Source organism: Malus sylvestris, chromosome 7 (genome assembly GCF_916048215.2).
Source record: "Malus sylvestris chromosome 7, drMalSylv7.2, whole genome shotgun sequence".
Classification (NCBI taxonomy): domain Eukaryota; kingdom Viridiplantae; phylum Streptophyta; class Magnoliopsida; order Rosales; family Rosaceae; genus Malus; species Malus sylvestris.
The window spans coordinates 27,131,708-27,145,561 of record NC_062266.1 but is presented as its reverse complement, the minus strand read 5'-3'; the positions used below and the strand labels follow the sequence as shown (position 1 = coordinate 27,145,561).

Sequence of the window (13,854 nt, the reverse complement as noted above, 5' to 3'; positions counted from 1 at the left end):
TTGAAGTGAAATTGACAAGCATTTGGTGCTTCTTACTTGAAATAACAAAGAAGTAAGCAGATCAAAATGAGCAACCAAATCAGAGATACTATCCAGAAGATTGCGGCCGAAGCCAGGAAGAAAGATGTCTGCCGGCCAAGAAATTTATCTCTGATGTTCATTTATAAAACCAAAAGGGGTGGCATTGTACACATTTTTCTTTATGCAGCTGCAACTCTCTTAGCATGGAGCACAAAATGGAACTTACCACTTCCAGTGTAAAATTAAAGTACCAGTGTGTACATTTCAAATGTGACTTCAATTCACCAGCAAGCGTTTTTGGCGGTAGTTCTCCAAGTCTGCATCCAGATCTTCAAAAGTCACTTTCTCACGAGGCGGCTTCACCTGCTCACGAGGCTGCTTCACCTGTCCATGGCCCCTTCCAAGTCCAAAGCCACCAGTACCACGACCATGAAAGAATCCCCTACCACCAGCTTGACCTCGTCCACTGCCCAAGCACGTGACGAAACATAAGTTGATGAATGATGGAAACCCCTAAGCTAAGCCCCTAAAATATCTAATTAGGACAATTGAGATGGCATCAACGGGAAATTATTTCACATGCCTTTTCTTTCCTCATTTTCCAACAATTAACTGCAGACAATAGATTATATATTACTTCTACTCCACCAATCAACTTGTTCTGAATGTGTCTCAATGTTTGCACGGTCTTGCACACATACAACCAACAGCCCAGTACACATACGTTACTTATCGAATTATTTGATCTCTGTGAATAATCACAAGTTAATATTCTGCTGATGAATTTAGCTTGGGCTAACTGGCAGTCCCTTCTTTTTTTTCCGGTTTATCCAGTTACAATTGACAGTCCTGACTTTAATATACAGCAGATGCATTATATGGATACGGATGACCCCAAAAGAAAGAGAGAACCTATATACCTTTGGAAGACAACGTTTGGTTTTCCCATCAATCTACTTGTAATTGGAGGCACAGGAACAGGAGCAACAGGACTCACTCCCACAAGCTCAATTTTCATTGGCTTTCCATCAAGCTGAACATCGTTATATTTCTTGATTGCTGTTAGAGCATCTGAATGGTGTAGATATCTAACTTCCGCCGTTCCCTAAATATAAGCAAACCTTATAAACCATCAAAAAGAAAAATATAATTGAGAACAATCTATTGATGTAAAAATTGAAAGATACCTTTGATCTTCCACTCCTATCATAATGGATTGAATGGTGTATCACATGACCAATATCAGAGAAGAGCAACTGCAAGGTAGCATTGTGGTTATCAACTCTTTCACTTAATTGCAAACGAGTGGGGGATACATACAAGTTTAAGTTTGACACATGTGGTTCTAATGTACGAATTGTCATGCTAGCCGAGCTTAACAACATCAAGAAGAACTGAGAAACATCCAACTGTAGGATTGAACAGCACCCTATGTATTATTAGCAACTGCTAAGTTTCTGACTTTACCCGCACACCACTCACATTCAGTTGCACATACAGAAGCAAAAACCAAAGAAACAAAATAAATAGATACGGAAACAACGTACTTTGTTTTTTTTTATTCAAATACTGCCATAAAACACATGTTGAACTATTTGTCAGCAGAACCATCCCAGTAACACTAGATTGGAAGATCCCAGTCCATATCCAAAAAAACAAAAACCCTTTACATACAGGAGACATGAAACGACACATTCTCAATCTTGGTTCCAGGTAAACTTTTTTTGCTCATCCAACCCTCTAACTCCAATCCTACATAGATTACAAAGACCATATGAAAAGATAGAACCCATTTCAAACAAAACCCGTATGGAGATTCTCTGAGCCTGCAAACCAACCACATAACCACATAACCATATAATATTTTTCTACATTTTTTGTGATAACTAAAGGTTGTCACCTACATTCCACCCATAGAAATTTACCAAACCCCAAAACATTAAATTGTTCTGCACACAAACAATAACATAAACAAGTTAATAAAACTGGAAAGGGAACAGACAGCTACCTCAATATCGCTATTCGAGACCTCATAATCCAAGTTAGATATGTATAATTTGGTTCCCTTCTCTGAGTTTGTCCCCATGGTCACATCCATTTCTTGCTCAAATCTGGATCTTGGAACTTGCATTTTCTGCATCACATTTGTTAATTACATATTAAAGACAAACAACATAAATCCATATGCATAACAGAGCTAAATATACAGAAAGCCAAATTCTTGCTTGGTTCCCGAGAAAGTGTAGCACAGAAAATTTACTTCCGCCTACAAAACTTGAACACGCGGATTAAAGGTTACATCTTTCTTTGTAAAATAATACTAATAATATTATATTAATTTATTTGTATTTTCCCGCATTTCTCAGCAACCAAACAATGCATTAAACTCGTCAAACCGGAAAATGTAGGAAAGGAGAAACGCTAGCGCACCGGTTTAGGAAAGTAGGGCGCCGTTCTAACGGGGTTGCGTTTCACGAGCTGACGAGTGGGTCCCGGCGCGGAGCCTCGGCCGCCTGGGGGGACTCTGAAATCACGGCGATGCCCTCCGGCTTCCGACTTCTTCGCCTTGCGCCTCCATATGAGATCGTCGAGCGACATGTCCAGCGGCGGGGGCATTTCGGGAAATGGCTGAGAGCTGAGGGTTTTGCAAGACAGTGAGTGAGTGAGTGAAAGGGTTTTTGGTTTTGCAGGGCTCAGCAGTACCGTGCACCTGAGGTTTTGCAATTATATTTGCCAGAAGGCGGTTAACAAGTGTTCTCCTCGTGAGCACGCACTTTCCGTGAAACTTAGCCAGAAACGTGACACGTGGTGATCAACTATCTAACCAGTTATTAATAAAACTCTTTTGCAACGACTATTTAGTTTTTTTATCATAATAAAAACGTTAAGGATGCTAATGTAATTTTACAAAAAAAAATTTGCTATTTTTTTTAGAAAATAAAAAAAACCCCTCTCTTCCTCTCTCCCATCCTCACGTTCTCTCTCACTGTCTTCCTCTCTCCTTCAATTTTAAAAACAAAAGATATGATCATTTGATCATAGATGATGTATTTTTGCTCACTACCATAAATTATGGTGTATATTCACTATACACTTTCTTATTCAACACATGTCTTTTCGCTTAATCTTTGTTAATTTTTTTTTCAAAATTGAAAAAGTAATATTTAATGTGAAAGTTAACTAGAATTAGGTGAAAAGACACAGATGTATATGAGGAACATACATTATAGTTATGATGGTGAGAAAAAAATGTGACACATGTATATAAATTTTTTGCACTATCTATTAAAAAAATATTACAATAAACCACTTAAACTTCATGCTTCGTTTATTTATCAATACCAATTTACATTTATTGACACTTTTTATGGACATTTTCGCTATTTTAAGTACATCTACCGTCGTGCTATGTAAGGACTTATATGCAACGAATTTACCATTATTTTGGTGTCTCAATCAAATTAGGCAATGATGTGTATAAATTTTTCTCCACATGACTTGCATTGTTGAATTAGAATACCACGTGGCGATAAACCAGTTCTAACAAGATGCACACTCTCACTAGAGGCACGCAAGTTCCATGAAACGTAGCCAGAAATGAGACAAGTGTCAATCATATTCCCGCTATTTATTATTTACTCTAATATAAATAATGGCTAATGTTCGTAATTTATAACAGCATCAGACCCTTTTTCATTTCAAGCACATGACTACTGACTGAATCAGGGTTTTAGAAAGGGCTTTTCGTGAAATTCCCCGGTTCAGATTCTGGGCGGGTCTGGATCCAGAATGCAGAGGACCATCCCGCTTTTGCGTGGGACTCTGGCGAGAGGCCGCGGATTTTCCACGAGCCCATCGTCTTCTTCCGAGAAAATCGTCGCGTCTGTACTCTTCGAGAGGCTGCCTGTCGTCATCCCCAAAATCGACCCCGTCGTTTATGCGTATCAGGAGTTCGCGTACGTTCGTTTCTTATTCTCTCTCGAGATGTTTTTCTTTCTTGTTTATTTTCTGTTTGGTTGCTCGGAAAATGTGGGAAAGTGAACTAGATTAGAGGGTAGGGGTTAGCTGCCGAGATAGTTGTGGAAAAGAACTGAAAATATGGATTACTTTGCTGTAGAAATCTTTAATTTTGTTGTCAATTCCTCTGTTTGAGTGCTTATTACTTGTCATGGTCTCAAATGGCGGGTTTGGGGCAAGTGGATGATGGCTTCAATTTTGGTTTTTTTGGTGTGATGAAGGTGCTATGGTGATAGATATTGATCAGAATACCTACATTTTTTAGGAAATTTGGTTTAAATTCTGTTGATTATTTGAATTTGTGTTATGAGTGGCTCATATTGGTGTTTTATACCCTCGGGGTTTAGGTTCCGGTGGCGACAGCAATATCGGCGCATATATCCGGATGAGCTTTTAGACAAGTCTAATGCTAGGTAAGGTTTGTTTTGAAGGTTTACTGCTTCATCTGGGAATATGTTAATGTTTGCTCTTCTTTTTACCTCTATCGTAGCAAATACATCACGCTGTTCACTTCTTTTCTAATGACTAATTTCTTAACCGTAGACCTTCAAAATTCATTAACCCCTAAAATTTGTCCTCGAGTATATCCTGAATTGCACTAAATAATATTTGCTCTGTTTGTTGATTGGAATGTCTTTAGATTTCCAGCGTGTATTTAAACATTTTGTGTCGAGTGTTAGGTCAAACTATTCATCAGTGTAAATGGCTCCAACTCCATGAGTAAGTTTTTAATAGTTGACAGTTTCATGAAATGTTGATATGCATTCTTTTAAAGGAAAACTAATGAAAATGGCTTGAAAACTTTGAGTTTTAACGATAAGGACAAAATAAAGGGTAAAGTGAATAGTACCATGTTTGACTTTTTAGTGTAAAAATGTGGTTTTTCGTTAAAGTGAACGGTACTGCAGGTTTTTCGTTAAAACTCCCTTCTTTTAAACGTAGTGGACTGTGTTATATTTCTTTTAACAAGGAAAGGCATGCAAGCATCCTTGTGGAGTTTGTTTTATGCGTCTCTAAGTTATGAAAAGGGATGATGTTGATATTAGTACGAGGAACAATGAGGTTTAGTATATATTCTGGGAGGTCTATCCCTATACCTCATTCATTCTGTTCTTATTTTATGGGAAGCACTGAAAGCCTACATCCGCCAAGCGATCGTATCAAAATTTATAAGCAATTTTTTGATTTATTGTATAAGCCTTACTCACACTTGATGCCCACAAGACAATTGCAAATAGAAGTCATCCTCTAGCTTGACACTTACTTTTGGTGAACAGGGGAAAAGGTGACTACCAAATTGATTATGTACCTGCTCCACGGATCACCGAAGCTGACAAAACGAATGATAAAAAGTATGGAGTATAATTTTTGTGATGCTATATAAAAGTCCAGTTATTCTTCTTCTTTTTTTTTTTTTTTTTTTTTGCAATTTTCATTTTACGGTTTTGTTTGAAGTTCTTATTGCTTATGATATTGTGGGATCTTCATATTCTTTGTAAAACCTTTTCTACAACCTTCTTGGATGTTAGAAGACAATAAATTGTTTTCTGCTAGCTGTTGGACATTTGAGTGATTTTTATTGATAGTTCGGGGTAATTATTTTTTCTATATGTGAAAAACACAATGTTTAAGGTTGGTTGGTTCCTGTTCTTTAGGTCATTGCAGAGAGCACTTGACAGAAGACTATATCTTCTGCTCTACGGAAACACTGATGGATCTGCTGGGAAGTCAGTCTGGCATTTTCCTGAAAAAGTTTACCAGTCTGAAGAGACACTGCGGAAGGTGATGGTTGCTATACGATGACATATACTTCTCTTCTTCTTTATCCTCCTAAAATTCCATGTAGTTCTTTGTTTTTTTCCTCAATTGCATAAATCCGTTCTATTTTCAGTGTGCCGAATCTGCTTTAAAATCTGTCTTGGGAGACCTCTCACACACGTACTTTGTTGGAAATGCGCCCATGGGCCATATGGAACAGCCAGAAGAGAATATTAAGGTATACTTTTGTAAATTATGTTTTCTTTCTTACACCAGATTGGCTTCACGCGATAAATGTTAAAATGCATATTGGTGTTGCCTGTCGATCCTGTATATTTAATCACAATTTCATTTTCCTCCATTTTTCAGCAATTCTTTTTCAAATCTCAAGTGATTGCAGCCAACAAGTTTGACATTGGGAAGTGTGAGGACTTTGTCTGGGTGACCAAAGATGAACTGATAGAGTACTTTCCTGAGAAAGCCGACTTCCTTAACAAAATGATCATCAGCTGAATCCCCCACCCGTTTTTTGTTCCCTGAAAGTTTTCGCATTTCAGTGAAAGAATTAGTATTGACTCTTTATGGTAGATTAAAGCTGGCACAGAGAATCGTAGGTTATAGAAAGCTGAAAATTTTGTGTTCATGCTTTTGGTGGCTGACACTTGACCATATCGGATTGTTTGTCACTTGGATCAGTGCTGTTTCTCAATGTAAGTTGCCAGCTTTTTTCGTCTGCAATAATATGTTCCTTTCTGCAATTGGTGCTGCTGATTGATAAGTATACATTTTCTTAGCAAAGCTTCGCATATGCGATATTCCACCATAGTTTCGTCGCCCGATTGCGCATGTTCAGATATATGCCAGTATTGTACCTTGAGGCCCTTGGATGTTCTTGTCGTGTAAGGCTGGAAATCCATCCAGGTGACCGATCGTGTGAAGTGAACTACGAAAGGATTGGGTTCGATCGGATTGGATTGGATTGGATTGGATTGGATTGGATGGGATGAAGGGATAGGATTAGTGTCCTTGGTATGGGTCTTGCCCTTGGGTATAGGTCACGAAAAGTATATTAAATTAAGGCACCTCTCCCAGGTTAAAATTACAGATTGACCAACCTCTTCTCACCTTCCATCACCTTCCACCACCTTCCAGTATTGGTTGAAAGCTTGTATTATATATACGACTAGGATTTGTGGACAAACGTTTTTGTGAGACTCACTCTATAATGTATTTGAAAGATTCAACCTTTATCTTTTATGACTTACTTCAAACATCAGTCTACGAAAAATATCCAAATCCGAAACTATATGACCATTATGTTGTAAACATTCCTAATTTAAGTATGATTGTGTAAATCCTAGATAAGCATTGATTCTAGTTATCCTTTCCTATTACAACTTGTATTACTTGGAGGAGAAGAAATATCTTCTCTACCTTTACTACTATAAATAAAGGCACAATGTAGGAGGGATAACAACACACACATTCCCCTACAATTCTACAAACACACATCTCTCTTCTCTCTTTCTTTGCCGCCGGCCCTAGTCTCTCTGTCAGATAAAATAGACCACAACACGTTATCAGCACGCTCTTACCGCTGCGCTTAGGAATCTGACGTTGGAGATTTTTTTTCTGCATCAAACCAGTTCATCCATATCATCACGCAATCAGGTTCTTTCCAAACAACGGTTTTTAACTCGATATTTTGCAAGCCCTGATAGCATGAACATTCACCATGATGCATGACCCAACTTTACGCTTAACGTATTTTAGATTCTACATAAATTGTGTATGCTTCATAATCAAAATTGCTACAATTATGTGAATTTGATATTTGTCATGAATTGAATCTTACATATGTACATGCATTGAAACTATTATTTGCATATGCATCAACTTAAATATGTAATTCATTGAATTTTACATGCATATAATTATATTTGAATTGAAAAAGAAAAATATTTTTTTGCGATTGGGAATTAGGGTTCTAGTCGAACCCGTGCCTTTGCAAGGCCGCAAGCCACCAGGCCCGCAGCCTGCGATGGCCCAACCCAAACCGAGAACCCAGGCCGCAAGCCTTGAACCGAAACGGTGCGTTTGAAGCACCTTGTCCCGACCTACGGCCTGAAGCCCAGGTCCTCGCCGTCGATTTTCCGACACCACACGACCTGCAGTCGTGCAAAATTGGACACCACCCATCGTTTTCACCAACGATTTCTAGAAATTCCAGAAGAATTTCATGGGTCTTCACTCGAATTCAATTGAATTCATTCGGTTTTTTTCTTCCATCGACGTCGAGATCTCTTCTTCGTCGACAAACACCTGGTTCTTCGACGAACCATGGCTTGCTCGACCCTGGACACACCGCCTGCCATGGCGCCGTCCACGAACTCCGGCTTTCTTCTTCGGCATCGCACACCCAGCACGGCTGGGATTTCTTTGGACCTCTTTCCCGAGCCCTACTCGGGCTCTGTCACTCGGCCCGTGTAACACAAGAAAAAAAAAACAATTTTTTTGCTGGGCTCGCTTGCAGCGGCCCAACCCGCAAAGAAAACAAACTTTTTTGTCTATTTCCTGGGCTCGCCTGCAGCGGCCCAGACCGAAAAAAAAAAGAATTTTTTTTGTTTCTTTGGGCCAACCTGAAGTGGCCCGCCCGCGAAAAAAAAAAAAAAAAGAGAAAATTTTTTTTTTAGGGCTGCACACAGCAGCCCATTCCCTTCTCACCCCGTGGGCCTGCAGCCTACACCCGGGGGTACTCGGCCTATATTTTTAGGCCCCGAGATTTTATTATTTAATATTTTTTTTAAATAATATGGGTTTTTATATTTTCACCCACACTTTAATTTGGCCCCGAAGACCAAAAATAAATTAATTCACTTATCATTATACAATATTTCTGTATATATTCTTTGCATATTTGTTTGCATATATATTTGTGTTTGCCTGCAGGAATATATGAACCTGAAGTTCATAATTACTTTGAAACCCGAAGTTTCTTCTAAACATGCCTTGTTTGAAAACCTGAAGTTTTCACTTAAACATATCACCCATGAAACCCGAAGTTTTTCATGCAAAATTAAACCAATACATGTCTATTAGAACCTGTATGTTCTACTCTTATGTGAATGGATTGATTTTTCTCCATTACACTAACCACATCTTGTCCATCTACTTTGTGATAGGAACATGTCGAATTTGAACAAACTCGACTTCACCGCTTTGGAGGTTTCTGGAAGGAACTACCTCAAGTGGGTTCAAGATGTGAAGCTCCACCTCACTGCAAAGAACTTGCGTCCTGCTATTGAAGAAGCAACAGATAAACCTGTTGGCGAAGCTGAAAAAGCCACTGCTATGATCTTCATCCGAAGACATATTCATGACGCTCTGCAAACTGAGTACCTTGCTGAGGAGGATCCACGTGCATTATGGGTCGCTTTGGCTGATCGTTTCGATCACCAAAAGGACATATTCTTGCCTGAAGCAAGACACGACTGGCAGCACTTGCGCTTCCAAGACTTTAAGTCTGTGAATGAATATAATTCTGAAGTTTGTCGAATCCGATCACTTCTCAAGTTTTGCAATGAAACTTTGACTGAAGAGGATCTCCTGGAGAAGACCTACTCGACCTTCTCTGCTTCTAATATTGTCCTGCAGCAACAATATAGAGCTCAGAAGTTCACTAAGTTCTCGGATTTGATCTCTGTTTTACTTCTTGCTGAAAAACAGAACCAGCTATTGATGAAGAATCATTAAGCTCGACCTACTGGGGATACTGCTGTGCCTGAAGCACATTATAGCACTAATCAGCATCCAAAATGCCAAAAGAGGCGTGGTAAGGGCGGCCAGAAGCCATCCCACCAAGGTCAACAGAGCCAAGGCCCATCCAAGGGAGGAAACAAAGCCCAGAAGCGCCCAAACCTCGCTCCCAAGGCCCCGAACTTCAAGAATAAAGGCAAAGCACTTGCCACAATGAATGACGATATGTGCTATCGTTGTGGTTCCAAGGACCATTGGTCCCGTATTTGCCGTGCTCCCAAGAAGGTTGTGGATGCATATCATTCTCGTCGTACGAAGTTTGAATCAAACTTCCTGCAAGTGGACGAACCAGAGACTACAAAGATGGAGGTTTCTGACTTTCAGGAGGATACCACTCCTATGGAAGATTAGAATCTTAGACATAGACTTATTTTTCAGTTGAAATAAGACAATTGGGGCCGAATTCCACCTAGTGGCCGAACCCCACCTTGTTTTTTTGGTTGATTTTGAACAATTTTCCTTTATGTTTTGGATTATTAGTTGGCGATTTATTTTGGATATTAAGTTTTTAATCCTTGAATAAATGAAATTATTTTGAATTGATACTTGTTTTTATAAACTTTTATGCATGTGACCGATTCAAATTAATTTTTCATTCTAGGTATGACTAGTGGGAAAGTTAGATGTCTGGCAGTTAGTGCAACCACGCATACTGTTTTGCGTGAACGCATCTATTTCACTAACTTCGTACCTAAGAATGCACCTCTGACAACCCTCTCAGGCCCATCCAACCTGATCGAAGGATACGGTAAGGCACGTATAATGTTGTCCAATGGTACAATCTTGACCATTGCTGAGGCACTCTATTCTCCACGTTCCGGAAGAACGTTACTAAGTTTCAAGGACATTAGAGATAACAATTACCACGCTGAAACCCACGTAGAAAACGGAGTTGAATTTCTGTGCGTAACTTCCTACGAATATGGCCAGAAGCGTATTCTAGAGAAGATGGAGCGTAGCCCGAGTGGTCTGTATACTACGACCATACGACCCATAGAATGCCACTATGTGGCCGGCCCTACCACAGGGACCGCGCATGAAATTACACTTTGGCATGATCGTTTGGGACATCCTGGACGAATAGCGATGCGCCGTATCCTCAAAACTTCACACGGGCATCCACTAACCCGAAGCTTAGGTTCGATCCATGAAATTGCATGTCAAACATGTTCTATGGGAAAACTTATTACTAAGCCTTCTTATGACAAGATTCGTTCGAATCCTCCCATTTTTCTACAACGGATTCATGGGGACATTTATGGACTGATTCAACCTCCCTGCGGACCATTTAGATATTTTATGGTTTTGGTTGACGCTTCTACACGTTGGTCACACGTGTGCTTGTTGTCCACAAGGAACGCTGCATTCTCCAAACTGTTGGCTCAGGTTATCAAGCTCAGGGCTCACCACCCTGATTATCCGATCAAATCTATTCGATTGGATAATGCTGGAGAATTCACATCTAAAACTTTTGATGACTATTGCATGTCGGTTGGGGTTGAAGTTGAACATCCTGTACCCCATGTTCACACCTAGAACGGCCTGGCAGATGCTTTCATTAAGTGTTTACAAATGATTGCTCGATCGTTGGTCATACGTACCAAGCTCCCGATCGCTGCTTGGGGCCATGCAATATTGCACGCAGCAAAGTTGGTCCGCCTGAGGCTTGTTGCAACACAACCATTTAGTGCCCTTCAGTTGCTCACCGGATGCGAACCCGACATATCGCATCTGCGCGTTTTTGGTTGTGCGGTCTATGTGCCGATCTCGCCGCCCTTACGTACAAAAATGGGGCCTCAGCGAAGGATGGGAATCTATGTCGGATATGATTCTTCTTCGATTATTCGTTACTTAGAACCGTTGACAGGCGATCTGTTTACCGCTCGTTTCGCGGATTGTCACTTCTATGAGACAGTCTTCCCGTCGTTAGGGGGAGATAAGAACGTCAACGTTCTTAATGAACGACGCGAATTATCGTGGACGACTCTCACTTTGTCTCATTTAGATCCCCGCACTGCTCAGTCTGAAGCTGAAGTGCATCGCATATTAGATATCCAGAGCATAGCTCAGAGCATGCCAGATGCTTTCACCGATCTAGCGCGCGTGACAAGATCACATATTCCAGCTGCGAATACGCCTGCAAAGATGGATGTACCAAATGTACGACGGACTACCCTCTTGGAAGCCCGGGACGCCAATTCTGGTGATCCACGTATATTAGCGGCTAGCCAATCATCTGCCCCTACACAAAAGCGTGGCAGACCCCTTGGTTCAAAGGATTCACACCCCCGGAATAGGAAAACCACGACACAAGGTCCTGAAGAGCCTACCGTGAATCCGACTATCGCTTACTCATTTTACCCAACTCATGAGGAAATTCTAGATTATGGAAGCGTCTTTGAAGAGACGAATCCTCCTCCTGAGAATCGTGAGATTTCGGTCTATTATGCTAGCTTAGATGATGTGTGGCGTAGAAATGAGATGATTGTCGACGATGCATTAGCATTTGCAGTAGCTACTGAGATCATGTTGAGCGATGACATTGAACCGCGTTCCGTTGATGAATGTCGACGTAGAGCTGATTGGTCAAACTGGAAACAAGCAATCCAAGTCGAACTTGATTCACTTGCGAAACGTAAGGTGTTTGGACCTGTAGTTCCTACTCCTCCACATGTGAAGCCCGTTGACTACAAATGGGTTTTCGTTCGGAAGCGTAATGAGAAGAACGAAATTGTGCGTTACAAAGCTCGTCTTGTAGCACAAGGTTTCTCACAACGCCCCGGGATTGACTATGACGAAACTTACTCACCCGTTATGGATGTGATTACTTTTCGATACCTTATCAGTTTGGTAGTTTCCGAAAAACTGGATATGCAGCTGATGGACGTAGTAACCGCGTATCTCTATGGGGATCTTGATACGGAAATTTATATGAAAGTTCCCGAAGGACTTACATTGACTGGTTCAAATATTTCCAAACCCCGGAACACGCTCTCAAATCGGCTGAGGCGTTCACTATACGGTTTGAAACAATCCGGAAGAATGTGGTATAACCGTTTGAGTGAGTATTTGACTAGTCAGGGATATATGAATAACAAACTATGCCCTTGTGTGTTCATTAAGAAGTCACATTCCGGATTTGCGATTGTTGCAGTATATGTCGATGACATGAATCTCATCGGAACTCCTGAAGAGCTCGCGAGAACTGCTTCGCACCTGAAGTCGGAATTTGAGATGAAAGATCTAGGTAAGACTCGATACTGTCTCGGTCTCGAGATAGAGCATTGTTCGGATGGAATCTTAGTACATCAATCGAACTACACCCAGAAGGTGTTGCGCCGTTTTAATGAAGATAAAGCGAAGTCTTCGAGTACTCCTATGGTCGTTCGTACGCTAGATGCAAAACGAGATCCCTTCCGTCCGAAGGAGGATGATGAAGAGATTTTGGAGCCTGAAGTTCCTTATCTAAGTGCGATAGGCGCTTTATTGTACTTAGCTCAATGCACTAGACCCGACATCTCCTTCGCTGTTAATCTTTTGGCAAGATACAGCAATGCACCAACACGCAGACACTGGACTGGCGTGAAAGACATCTTCCGTTACCTTAAGGGTACTACGGATTTGGGCTTATTCTATCCCTATGAATCCTCGAGTGATGCCGCACCCTATGCTCATCGGGTTGATTCTCTCCTTGTTGGTTATGCCGACGCTGGATACTTATCTGATCCGCACAAGGCGCGTTCTCAAACGGGTTATGTCTTTACCGTTGGAGGCATCGCAATATCTTGGAGGTCAACTAAACAGACCTTAGTTGCCACTTCGTCTAACCATGCTGAAATTATCGCCTTACATGAAGCAACTCGGGAATGCTTTTGGTTGAGAGCAGTAGTGGGCCATATTCGAAGCTCCTGTGATCTTCATCCCGCCGTTAATGCCCCGACGACGATTTTTGAAGACAACGCAGCTTGCATCGAACAGCTCAAGAAGGGTTACATCAAAGGAGACAACACCAAGCATATTGCACCGAATTTCTTCTTTACACATCAACAACAAGAGCATCAGAAGATTGAAGTCACGCAAATCCGATCACAAGACAATCTGGCCGACCTCTTCACCAAATCACTACCGAATGCGACGTTTCAGAAGCTTGTTCCTGGAATTGGTATGCGTAAACTTTCTGAGTTGTAACTTTGCTATTTCTCTTTGGAATTATGTCAAACTCAGGGGGAGTATCTTCTGGAT

General features: G+C 40.9%; 2 protein-coding genes across 2 annotated transcripts; one reads left to right on the top strand and one right to left on the bottom strand.

Moving 5' to 3' along the window:
* Positions 1-129: 129 nt before the first annotated feature.
* On the bottom strand, positions 130-2,722 carry LOC126629284 (THO complex subunit 4A-like). The gene is made up of 5 exons (XM_050299269.1): positions 2,452-2,722; positions 2,030-2,155; positions 1,209-1,277; positions 942-1,126; positions 130-487 (listed from the first exon to the last, which is right to left on the bottom strand). Exons 1-5 carry the CDS (start codon positions 2,635-2,637, stop codon positions 298-300), a joined length of 756 nt encoding a protein of 251 aa, XP_050155226.1. The 5' UTR covers positions 2,638-2,722; the 3' UTR covers positions 130-297.
* Positions 2,723-3,727: 1,005 nt separating this feature from the next.
* Positions 3,728-6,554, top strand: LOC126627728 (54S ribosomal protein L17, mitochondrial). Its single transcript, XM_050297244.1, has 6 exons — positions 3,728-3,977; positions 4,386-4,451; positions 5,316-5,390; positions 5,694-5,820; positions 5,930-6,034; positions 6,166-6,554. Exons 1-6 carry the CDS (start codon positions 3,811-3,813, stop codon positions 6,307-6,309), a joined length of 684 nt encoding a protein of 227 aa, XP_050153201.1. The 5' UTR covers positions 3,728-3,810; the 3' UTR covers positions 6,310-6,554.
* The last annotated feature ends 7,300 nt before the right edge of the window (positions 6,555-13,854 follow it).

Bases quoted from the DNA above. Each gene is read 5' to 3' on its own strand.
- LOC126627728 (XM_050297244.1), top strand. From the start codon at position 3,811: ATGCAGAGGACCATCCCGCTTTTGCGTGGGACTCTGGCGAGAGGCCGC. The intron at 4,452-5,315 runs GTAAGGTTTGTT...TTTGGTGAACAG, and splicing joins TTAGACAAGTCTAATGCTAG to GGGAAAAGGTGACTACCAAA. The intron at 6,035-6,165 runs GTATACTTTTGT...TCCATTTTTCAG, and splicing joins AGCCAGAAGAGAATATTAAG to CAATTCTTTTTCAAATCTCA.
- LOC126629284 (XM_050299269.1), bottom strand. From the start codon at position 2,637: ATGCCCCCGCCGCTGGACATGTCGCTCGACGATCTCATATGGAGGCGC. The intron at 1,278-2,029 runs GTAGCTGTCTGT...GCTACCTTGCAG, and splicing joins TCTCGAATAGCGATATTGAG to TTGCTCTTCTCTGATATTGG. The intron at 1,127-1,208 runs GTATCTTTCAAT...GCTTATATTTAG, and splicing joins ATAGGAGTGGAAGATCAAAG to GGAACGGCGGAAGTTAGATA.